At 50.8% G+C, this 11608-nt stretch overlaps 1 protein-coding gene across 3 annotated transcripts; it reads right to left on the bottom strand.

Moving 5' to 3' along the window:
- Nucleotides 1-488: 488 nt before the first annotated feature.
- VGLL2 (vestigial like family member 2) lies at nt 489-8435 on the bottom strand. 3 transcript variants are annotated; one of them, XM_026504687.4, is made up of 4 exons: nt 8136-8435; nt 5607-5919; nt 3017-3538; nt 489-1724 (listed from the first exon to the last, which is right to left on the bottom strand). In XM_026504687.4, exons 1-4 carry the CDS (start codon nt 8214-8216, stop codon nt 1684-1686), a joined length of 957 nt encoding a protein of 318 aa, XP_026360472.2. In that variant the 5' UTR covers nt 8217-8435; the 3' UTR covers nt 489-1683. The 3 variants fall into 3 exon arrangements, with proteins under 3 accessions (XP_026360472.2, XP_044242209.2, XP_026360471.2); XM_044386274.3 differs by having other exon boundaries at nt 489-1869; XM_026504686.4 differs by lacking the exon at nt 489-1724 and having other exon boundaries at nt 1888-3538.
- Between the last annotated feature and the right edge of the window lie 3173 nt (nt 8436-11608).

The raw sequence follows: 11608 nt of genomic DNA on the forward strand, positions 1-11608 counted from the left end.
AAATTAAGAGAAAGACCACTAATTTCTTAATAATCAATCTCTCTCTCCCTTCTTTTCTTTTCTTTCTTTCTTTCTTTTTTTTTTTTTTTTTTTTTTTTTTTTTTGCCTAGTGGTAGGTTTGGTTTCTTAGCCTAGCTTACTAAAATGTAATACAAGCAATAAAAAACACTTTTTTATCCGACTACTGTCTTAAGAGAACAGAAAAAGCAACAATTCCCTTCTGGAGAATAAATGTGTGCCTGACTGAACGGTGGTGTCCGGGTGGTGCTTTCAGTACCATCTCTACTTTCAACCCAGCGAATGCTGACAGGTAAGCCCTAGGCGTCTGCAGGCCACAATTTTCTCCTTTGTGAAACAGACGTGGGATACCTAACTTCTCACTCCCAGGGCTGACGTCAAGTGGAAAGGGTTAACAGGTTTCACAGGATGCAAAACACTTTGGGAAAACAAAAAGCACTATATACATAAAGTCACGTTAGTTACCGACATCAGATTGTACTACTATAAATTATTTTATTCTACTCGAGAAAGACTAAGACATTTATTTTCTTTTTATGAAATAACACAGCGACCCTGCAGTAAAGAGACATCTTTACTGTTCGTTTCTTCTTCCTCATCACCTTCAGCTTTGCCCATGCATGGACCCCTTCCCCTGTGCCAAAATGAAAGTGACCAAATCGCGACCACAGAGACTGGGAGGACTATTCGAGGTATTAGAGACTCTGTGGACATTTCTTCCCCTTGTGGTGATTCCTGGTTCTTCTTCATGGAGACAGTTGGGGTTTCTTGCTGCTTTTCTTTTTTTTCCCATCCAGAGGAGGGCGGAAGGAGAGACGGAATTTGTGGGAGAGAAGGCAGAGAAGGGTTTCTTCTTTCATCGTAAAATGTTCCTCGTAAAAAATATGACACACACACACACACACACACACACACACACACACACACAAAATAGATCCAGTGCAATTGCAATTGTTGTGCCAAACACTGGGAAGTGCCACCTTGGTCGATGTATTTCTGGAGTTTTCAACAGTTGTCCTACAACAGCTGCATTTCAGTAAGACTTGGGCAGGTGGCTCCAGATAAGCCACTTGCCACTCACATTTAGGCTGAGGCTTCCATATTCACAGTCCAAAGGAGAAGAGTGTGTCTTTGTGTCTGGAGTGGGTGTTGCAGAGGGAGTGGGCACGGAGGGAGCTGGAGGCCATGAGGTGAGGAAGAAGGAACTGGCCTCTTTTACTTCTCTACCACAGTCTTCGATGCAAATACAAACACATTTTAAATGTGAGGATACTGACATCAGTAGTGCTACGGTCACACTACTTACTGACATAATTCACATCAGCATAAAAAATATTCACACCAAAAAGTCTCTTTTTTTTTCCTCCTCTTTCCAAGAAAACTTATGACATCATATCATCTAAGGGAGCTCACCGCAGATATTTCCAGTGATTTGCCCAAAAGTCATCAAACATGATTCAGAGTCTTTGGATCTGCTCTTTCCGCAGAAGGAATTATTGTTAGACAAAATTTCTGTAGATGTATGTTTTGGTTTTCCCAACACGTGGAGATGTTTGAAGTCTCTGCCTTCCCCCACGTCCTCATCCATGAAGTGAGAGGCCCAGATGCTTGAGCCTTCATGGCTGGTCGGAAGGGAAAGGGAAGGGGAAACCCGGGATCATCAGATCAGCTCAGGAGGGATGCACCACAGAGGGAATAACGACGAGCTGCAAACCAAGATCAGAAGCCATTACAAACCCACTCGATTTCAGCTCTGAGCGTCAGCAATCGCGCTAGGCAGAGACCTACAGGGAACAAGGTGGGCAGTCTAAAACCAGTACAGATCCTTGCTTTTGTCCTGAGGCTGTAAACCTGAAAACAGAGAGAAAACAAAAGAAAGAGAGAGAGAGAAGGAGAAGAGAAATAGAGAGGGAGAGAAAGGGGGTTGGGGGCGGGAAGGCACAGGTGTTTAAGGAAAGAGAAAGACAAACACCACAGTTTTATTGTGAATGTCACAATTCATTCAAAGGGCATGAATGAAAGTAAAAGCAAAGCAAACAGAAGTGTCAGATCTTCACCTGAAGGGAGGGTGGGTGGGCAAGACTACAAGCCAATGACTGCATTTATAATATAACCATTTTTTGATTATGCCCTAAAAATAAAGGAAGCAGAAGAACGTACCTTTCAAATTCAACTCGTTAAGCCAGAAACTCAATATAGTCATTGAAATCACATTCTCCTTGAATTTTACATTTTAAGAGACCTATTTAATTTGGCAATTAGGTTGATACCAGAAGCACATTTTTCTTGTCACTAGGAGACAATACCGCCCCCCCCTCCCAAGCTGAAGAAGATTTTGAGCTACACTCTTAGCTCTAGGTCCTCTAGGTCAGCGCTGTCCAATAAAAACACAATGGGAGCCACAGGCATCATTCTAAATTTTCTAGCAGCCACATTGGGAAAAAAGTAAAAAGAACCAGGTGAGAATTAATCTTAGTTATATATTTTATTTAGCCCAATATGTTCAATATGCAATGTGTCGAAAGTATTCCAACATGCAATCAACATAAAAATACTAGTGACATGAATTTTACATTTTTTCTTTGCCCACAGTTTTGAAATCCAGTGTGTATTATGCGCCCTACAGCACATCCCAATTCGTCCTAGCCGCATTTCAAGTGCTCAACAGGTACATGCGGCTAGCGGTTACAGAATTGAACAGCGCAGAGCTAGAACCTTTTCAACAAATTTATTTATTTATTTATTTATTTATTTATTTATTTATTTGAAAAAAAATCCTCTATTATCTCTACCAGCCAGGTTAGGGCAGTGTCCTTTCTCATTCTGCCCACACCGATGACACTGGGTCACCTGCTGAAGCACAACCCTGCCATGCAGACCTTTGGGCCACAAGGTCACTGGGGTCTCCAAGGAGAACTAAGGGGGATCCGGGGCTCAGCCCAGGGTCGGACACAGGGCAGGAGGGGTCCGGGGAGGCCAAGCTCCCTCTCCCGCTTACCTGAGTCCACGCTGAGTCCCAGACCCTGGGCCACGTCCCCCGCGGGGCTGGCGAAGGGTCCCCCGGGCGCGGCCCACGCGGAGCCGGTCGGCTCGCCCTTGGCGGAGAGCTCGCAGGGCGGGCTGCCCGGGGCGGGCGCCGGGGCGGGCGCGAGGCGGGCCGGGCGCCCCGAGGCTGCGGGCATCAGCAGCGGCCCGTAGCGCGGGTCGAAGTGCGGCGCGTAGACCTCGTGCACGGCGGCGGGCCGCGGGTAGGCGGCTGCCTGGGCGCCCAGGGCGCTGCCCAGCGCGTATGGGTGGTGCGGGTGCGCGTGGTGCGGGTGCGCGTGGTGCCAGGGCTCGGCCGCGCCCTGGTGCAGGTGGCTGTGCAGCGCGGCCGGCGAGTAGGGGTCGGCGGCGGCGAAGGGCAGCTCCGAGTGCGCGGCGGCCAGCGGGCTGCCCAGCGGGGCGGGCACCGGTGCCTGGTACGCGCTGTTCCAGAAGGAGGCGGGGAAGCTGCGCTGGCTCATCGGGAAGGAGCCGTCTGCAGGCCGGCGAGGCGGAGGGGAGGAAAGGAAGAGAGGAGCGCGTCACGGCGGGGGAGGTGGAAGAGCCAACCCCGCACGGCGGGAAAGCTGAACGCGCCGGGCCGGCAAAGGGCGGGAAAGCCGCGGCGGGGAGCGGACCTGCAGCCGGGCCTCGGGGGCGGCGCCTTTCTGAGGGGGCTGCAGCCTGCGAACGCGAGCTGGAGGCGTCGCAAAATGGGGGAAACCCTTTGGGAAGGAGGGCCGCTTCCTCGGAATTTGCAGACGCGTCTCCAGTGCGGAAACCCCAGGACAGACTGGGAGAGGAAGAGAGGAGGCACCCCCCCTTCAGTTCCAGTCTTGGGGAGCAGGGAGCTTCCCCCGCCTCGAGGCTGCGCTGCCCGGGCGGCCTCGGGGTAGACGCGGCCTCCGTGTCCCAGCCCGCAGCCTCTCCCCAAGCTAAAGATACTTCTACCCACTCTTGGTCAGCCGCCTAGTGATTTCACTACCCCCTCTCGCGTTTCAGCCACCCCAGCTCCAGAAAATGTGCCCCTCCAAGGCCTCTGATAGACTGGAAGTCCATCGACATATTTCAAAGTCTTGCTATTATTAGCCTCCTTTCTAGAAACCTTCTTTCAAATATTTTTTTCCAAGAACTCACGCAAAAGAGTAAACCGGATATATTAAAAGGGCAGTTGTATTATTTGCAGAGGGACACAAAGAGACAGATCTTTTAAATTTTAATTAGTAGTATTTGTTCCTTAAAGTGGGGACGCCAGGAATAATACTAATTCTTATGGCCAGTAGCACTGTTGACCCCCATGCCGGGAAACATTTTAACAGAACAACAGCATTTAGATCAAACGTGTTGCCTTTAGTGGGAGGGGAAGGAAAGATACTTAATTCCAGGGGACTTGATGGAGCACCTCTCTAGGGAAGGCATCTGCACCACGTGCCAGAGAATTAAAAATGTGCGCAGAATGCATTCTAAGTCGTGGACAGTCTTCCTGTTAAAAACATTTAGGCATCTGCAGAATAAAAAGAATGTTCTGTATTCCAGCCTAATGATTTGGGATTTTGTCTAGGCAAGGCTTGCACAAACTGTCAGACACTCTTAAGAGGAAAAGGGAGGGTGACGGCTGTCCTTCCCCCCCCCCCCCCAAATGTAATATTTGTTTCCCTTTTACTACAAAGTCCTCATTTCTCATCTTGGTACAACACATCAAAAATTAAGTTTAGTAAGAAAGCTTACCAAATAGTTACCCCCACCCTTGCCCTGGGAATAAAAGGAGCTTGAGATTTCATAATAGAAGGGAGATTTAGTTGACTTGACCAGTAAATCATTGTCCCAGGCTAGATAAAGCAGCGCTTTGTGAGAAGGGTGGAACAATAAAGAGGGGATGTGTTTGGGGGAAAACCCTTAGAGATGTTTGGTACTAAAGTACCAAAGTAAAATTGGTACTTGACTTGCTTACTGAAGGACATTTTCTGCTTCAAGATGTCCTAAGGAATTGAAACCCGGCAAAAAGCATACATACATTTTAAGAGACAAACTTCAGCAGGTTTTGCTTCCAGTGGGGTCTAGGACTTTTTCCTCTGGGCAAATTTTCAGGAACTGCTAAGTGCCCTTAAGAGGTTGTAGGTGAAGATCTTCCTCGTGGCTTGGAATCGTGTTGGATACGTCACATTCCCACAGCACTTTTACATACATTTTCCTACTTGTCATACAGCCATCTCCAGGGATAGTTAAGAGGGCGAGTATGATTCTAATTTTAGAGACCAGTAAATAGAGTGACCCCATAGAGGTTAAGAGACTTGCCTAAGGTCATATTGCTAGGAAGTGGTAGGGCCAGTAGGAAGACCCAGGTTTCCCAATTCCAAGACTAGTGTTTTTTCCAGGTCACTCTTCTGCTCTGCTCTGCGTCTTCAAGGAGATATTTTTTTTTCCATCTTTCCTTTTACTTACCCTCCCCACAAGCTCCTCCTCACTTCCTCTCTGACATTTGCTGCCTTTCCTTGAGCCCCTGTAAGTGGGCCCCAGGCCTAGAGCGCTCTCTATCCGCCCTTAGAAGTGGGCCCTTTACTCACCCCGCCAGGGCCCGGAGCTCCTGGGTGCTTTGCTGCTCGTACAGCTTGGGGAATAGCTGCTAGGCTGGCTCAGGGCCCTACTGAAGTGCTCATCCACCACAGAGCTGATGTCCCCCTGGAAATAGGTGAAGAGCACGCAGCGGGAGTTGATGTACTCGGCCTCTGGTGGGCGCTCTTTCTCAGGGCTGCCTTCTTCCTCTTTGATACTGGCTGGAGTTTGGCTGGAAAAGGAGGAGCTGCCGCTGCCAGTGCTGTTGCTGGGGCTGGCGTTGCACTCTTGGGCTTCCTGCATTTTGGAGTAATAGGCTAGTTTCTGCCCAAAGACAGAAAGAACAGAGAGGTCAGTTTCAAAGGAGATGGCAAATTGGGTTCCTGCTTCACTCCCTCAGATCCCTAAGGTACCCAGGGGAAAACTGGCAGCCAGGCCTAATCCCCATGCTCAGTAACACACGTGAGCTCCTTGAGAGGCAGACGGCCCTTCTTGGTATCTCTGTCTCCCCAAAATTGCTGCCGGACCACAGGGAAAGCTCTCTGAAGATATCAGCGGAAAAGTCCCAGAAGATGCCAGGATATGAGCTGAGTTTGACCGCAGAGCCAGTCTCAGGTATATTTTTAAAATCAGGCTCCAAGGATAAAGGGCATCCTGACGGTCCCCTGCCTAAGAATCCAGGGCAGATGCACAAGATGTAAGACTTAAGCATCGTCCTGATAGAGCATGAAAAGACCCAAATCTACCCCTTGCAGCCAGGAATGTAAAGGAAGAACTGCCACAGAGGTAGGAGACAGTTCCATTTAGGAAAGAATCATGTGGGGGTAAAAATGCGGAATCACATCCTGACATGGATCATGTGAATAATGCAAGTTGATATTTGTTTGGTCACCCACAAACTGGCTACTTAAAAGTCTATCTCAGTTTTTGAAGAGATCCTCTTTTGAGTAAGGAAAAACCAGTGGGCTATGAGCATTTCTACCCTTACCATCTCTGTGCACATTGAGGAAACAAGTAATAATAAGGAACACAGAAGAAGATCTCGGCTGTGAGGATGGATAAATTGTGGCTGTCTGGTAGTGATTTTAAAAACCACGTGTGGCTGCTGAAATGAGCATTTTCTTAGAAATGAGCAATAGACTGCAGTCTTAACGAATTTAGGCAGGCAGAGATGGCCTTGAAGCAGGCGGATCATACAAAAATGAACAGAGAACTTCATGGAAAAGGTTGGGTTGGTCCAGGGTCAGGGAGTAGAAAGGACCCAAAAGACAGAAAACCAACCCATCTCTCCTCTTTGCAACAGTGCCAGCCTGGGAAGGAGCCATCTCAGACACTGAAGCCAAAAGACTGCCGTTGCTTCCTAGTATCACCACTTCCACCAGATTCCCACTTGGCTTATCATGAGGGATTCTGGTGATTCCCCAAATTAACATTATGAGACTAAGCAAACTCCTAGATGGAAAGTTTAAAAGGGGGGGGGGAGGTAGAAGGAAAAAAGCAAAAAGCAAAACCTACTCCTTCCATCACTAATTCATCAGGAAATTTTTGAATGGACATTCTGAATTTACAATCAAAATTGGCAGAAGCTTGGATGTGGGGGGTCCGGATGTATTTCATCTCTCTTGAACAGGAGTCCAGGTCCTGGCTTTGGAACCTGCTCCCGACTCCCACGGCCCCTGGGTGTGTGATCTTATTCTTTTACTGGATTACGATCTTCAGTTTCTACAATATCAGCTGAGGATGTGGAAAGAAAAACTGGTCCACCAGACTCAGCCCGGAGAAGAGAGAAATTGGAATAATTAAACAAAACTTAAAGAGTTTGCCGAAACGGGGTTAAGTGGTCTTTTTTACAGGTGCGTTTGTGGACGGCAGGTTAGCCCGATGCAGCTCTAGAAAGGAGAAATATTATCTCTGAAGCTCTCATCCGCCAGGTCAACTGCAGCCCGATAATAATCCCCAGAATTTTGCAGAGCAAAGATTATACAACCCACGCTTTCACGTTCTCTTTGTAACGAATTTCTGGTTCCGGAATTAATTGGCCTGATCCCTTGAGAATTGAAACGGGGGGAAAAAAGTTACCCCTTAGATAAGCTTGCAGGGATGAGAACGCAGGTCCTTGTATGTTAGACAGAAAGACAGAGACAGGTCTTTGCTTTTGTTCTCTTGTCGCTCTCACCTTTGAGACCAAAGTTTGGTTTTCCCTGCGTGAGCTTTGCTCGCATCTCCCCTCACCCGCACCGAAGAATCTGGAGTCCGACAGATCGCTCGCGCGATCCTCGGGTGATCGTTCCCCGGAAGGACAAGGCACGCATTAGCAGGGCTTAGCTGCCTTTTCGAGAGAGCAAGTGGACAAGCTAAAGGGGTTAGCTCGACCTACCGTGTGGCAGCGCCGGCAAACCCCGCATCCCCGGGGCTTCCGCCGCTAGTAGGACGCCCCGGACCCGAGCGAAGGTGCCCCGGACCTCGGGGTACAGGCGGTGCTCCAGGAAGCGGGGCCGCGCCACCGGTCTCCAAGGTCCCGGCCCGGAGAAGACACTTACCTGGTGGTAGGGGGTGTAGGCGGCTGCAAAGTAAGGCTGGGGAGGACCATAGACTTGGTACATAACATCCAGACAGCTCATGGCTCCCCGCAGCGGAGACGGCTAAGTGTTTTTTCATCAACTCCGGGTCGGTGGAGCGCGGTGATGCTGCATGGGCGGCGCTTGGACCCGAGCTCCCGAGTCATCAGCGGCGGAGCGGTGGGCAGCGCGCTCAGCGGCTCGGGCTCCCGCTCGCAGGCTCCCCTCCCACCCCGGCAATTTCAGCCCGGACCGCGCTCCGGGATAGAAGCGCCCAGGCTCCCGCTTGTGGGCATTTAAACCCCACGCCGGACTGGCGTGCTGACGCCACTCCCGGCCGCGGAGGGGGCGGGGACCGGGGGGCCAATGGGGAGCCAGGGACTGGGCCCGAGGGGCTCCCGGCGTGTTTCCCCGGGCTCCCCCGAGGCGAGCTGGTAGCCAAAGGTTCGGCGAACTACGCAGCTCTGAGCCTGAGCCCTGAGCCTTCGCGCCGAGACGAGTAGGATTCCCAGGCGAAAGCTGGAGAGAGAAGCAAACCAAGAGAGAGACAGAAAGGGAGTGAGGAGTGCAGAAGGGGGAAAGCGGGGGTTCTCACACTTGGGGAGAGAAAGAAGTGTGCTCCGTGGTGGCAGTGGTGCTGTGGGAGAGCCCCGGCCTCAAACTGGAGAGTTGAGAGTGTGTGAGTCCGGGGGTGGCCAGGTGGGGCAGATTATCTGCTCTCGGCTTCTGGCGCGTGCCGGGAGGGAAGGCGCGCTCCCCAGGAATCCCCTAGGGGATCCGTGTCACCTCAGACAGGAAGTCGAGGAGTCCGGAGACTCCTGCCGGCCGCGGAGGAGCTCCCTCTGGGGGGGGAAACAGCAGTGGCTGAAGCCGGTAATGACTGCCCTGATGTACCTCCTCTGTCCCAGCCCGCCTGCCGCCAGCTCCCACATCTCAATTCCGCTCTCTGGGGTCGGTCCCTTTTGCCCCTTTAGAGCTCGATCCCGACACTTTCTCTTTGAAGTCCCCCACCCAAACCCGCTCGGTCGGCGCTGTTCGCGCCCCGCCTCTGGCTCCTCCGGGTGCGAGTTGCTTTCGAGGAGTCCAGGAGGCCCTACCCAGCCCCCCGCAGCCCCGGGGCTCCTCGGCCTGAGTCCTTTAAAGTTGGGGTAAATTTTTCGGACGAGGACTTGTTGACTGCAAGAGGAGTCATGCTAGAGAATGCAGGAAGTCAGAGAGGACTTTCCCTGCCTCTTCGACCGGTAAAATGGTAGCTGCGATTTTATGTTTCATTTTGAGTTGAAAGGATGCGTTTCAGTTTTGAAACTTGCAGCGCTGTTCTCTTTCCTGCCCCGAGAGCTCTCCTGGCTCGGACGGGCTTCCTGCGACGCTCTTCATCCATCCCCCAGCACTCCCCATTCCAACACAGCCCCCTGGGGAGGAGGGTGTCACTGCGGAGTCCTCCGTCCCGCAAGTTTAGGCATGAATCGAGACAACACTGTCGTTATGACTGGGTCAGGTGGTGGAAAGGGCTTTACAGGAATAGCGGTGGGCCTGACTTGAGAGGGCAGCGGGGGCAGAGCATGGGAACATTGAGAGCCCAGAACCAAGGAAGAGGCAACGTGCATTACCAAACTGCAATTATTACCCAGCTTAAAAAACAAAAAAAGCCTGACTTCAATTCCCAGGCTTTAAAACTAAGAACAAATGCACCCTTAAAGATATATTTGTCTTCAAAAAGTGAGTATTTAAGCCAAATTATTTTCGGGTTGAGGTTTTGGTTTTGCCCGAATAATAAATGCGTAATGGCTCCAAGTCTCCAGATCGGTTTTTATAAATGGTGAGCTGTCCCGAGCGATCCAAGAGTTTAAGAACGATGTCTACTTCAAAGAAAATTAAAATAAAATAAAAAATAAAGACACCACTCAGCCCAGTTTTACACAAGCCTTTTTAGGAGCCAGATTGCCGTGTGGCCCAGCTCTGCAGGCTCCTAGAGCCTTTGGCGATCTAGGCGCCCAGGTAGAGCGGAGCATCCTTCCCGCCTCCACCCCATCCCTCCCGCCCAGGCTGTTTCGGAGTAGGGCAATCGCCTTTGTTTTCTCTGGAGGCTAAAGAGCGAACCATCATCCTAAGAGCCACAATGTGCCCTCCGGGAGGCAGGCGGAAAGTGGGCGCGTAGGTCCCAGTCTTTCTCGCCGCCTAGGCGCGCGCTAGTTGCTGAGGGCTGCTCCGCCCTGTCCCGCGCCAGGTTCCGCGCTCCCGGAGTCAGAGCTGAACCGAGCGCGAGCCGAGGTGCCCACGCAGCCGCCGCGCCCAGGACAGATCGCGACCAGTAGGCGCGTCCACGGAGGGTCACACTCTGTCCTTCTGCGCAGGTCCTGCTGTCTATTTGTGGACACAGTGGTTCTACTTTGGCTTCCTCCAGCTAGGGCATCTCCGGAACCGAGCGTCCTTCTTCGCAACGCGCTCCTTCCGGCGCTACCCAGGCTCCGCGGCGTGGCAGGCGGCCGGCAACAGTGCGTGGGTAAAGCGCTGGGACTTGAGCGCGGGATCGCGCGCCTAGCGAGGGCTGGGCGGCTCCATTCTCGTCCTCGGTCACCTCCCAGTAGCCACCTCTTATCCCCTGTACCCACTCATTTTGTTATTTTTACGTGACGTTGACCCTGGAACCAGAGGAACTTTGATTTTCCCACAAATTCAGGAGAAAATAACGACAATCTTTCCGCATCCAGCAGGCCCAGCAAAATGGTAGTTACGTTTGAAAAGGACTACAGGGGCGGTGACATCCCACATTTCGAACAAAGACAATGAAGAGAATGTGATGTCAGTTGCCTAAGGCTGCTTTCTTTTCACGTTTCTCAATCTCCTCTACGTGAACCAGTTTTGGAAAAACTTGCTCAAGCTGAGTAAGGGTACTGGCTGCACCGGAGTTCAAAGGAGCACAGGGAATTGGGGCCAGTAGGCACTGATTTGAATTTAGGCAGGAAAACAGTTGCCTCCCCCCAAATTCAAGGTAGAGGAAGAAAAATGAAGAGTCCGAAGTTTTGTAATATGCCCACTGATTGGAGCAAGGTCAGCCTTTTCGTGTATCTGGAAAGCTGTCATTTACACAAAGGTGGTATTTCCCAATCAGATAAGATTGTATCTTGAATATATGCTGAAGTAGAAAGTAAAACAACTAAATTTAATCCCCTCTACCTCCTCTACTCTCTCAGACATTCAAACCACCAAGACATGAACTCATCAAAGAAGTGACAAACCACCAAGGACTTGAACTCATCCAAGAAGTGAGATTTTGATTCAGAGCCTACAGAAAACTGGGGGGGAAAGTCTCTCACTTCTTTCCTCTCTCTCGCCTTCCCCCAGTTATTTTAGAAGAGACTACACACCAGACAGAATTTGGCTCCCTTGACAAATGTATCAACATCCCCAGAAAGGTCAACTATTACCATGACAGGTAATCTAATTGCCTTTTA

This window comes from Ursus arctos, unplaced genomic scaffold (assembly GCF_023065955.2).
Source record: "Ursus arctos isolate Adak ecotype North America unplaced genomic scaffold, UrsArc2.0 scaffold_13, whole genome shotgun sequence".
In the NCBI taxonomy this organism is placed as follows: domain Eukaryota; kingdom Metazoa; phylum Chordata; class Mammalia; order Carnivora; family Ursidae; genus Ursus; species Ursus arctos.

Coding starts and splice junctions, on each gene's coding strand:
- VGLL2 (XM_026504686.4), bottom strand. CDS start 8,216: ATGAGCTGTCTGGATGTTATGTACCAAGTCTATGGTCCTCCCCAGCCT. Junction 5,920..8,135: donor CCTACACCCCCTACCACCAG/GTAAGTGTCTTC, acceptor GTCTTTGGGCAG/AAACTAGCCTATTACTCCAA. Junction 3,539..5,606: donor GAGCTCCGGGCCCTGGCGGG/GTGAGTAAAGGG, acceptor GCCGGCCTGCAG/ACGGCTCCTTCCCGATGAGC.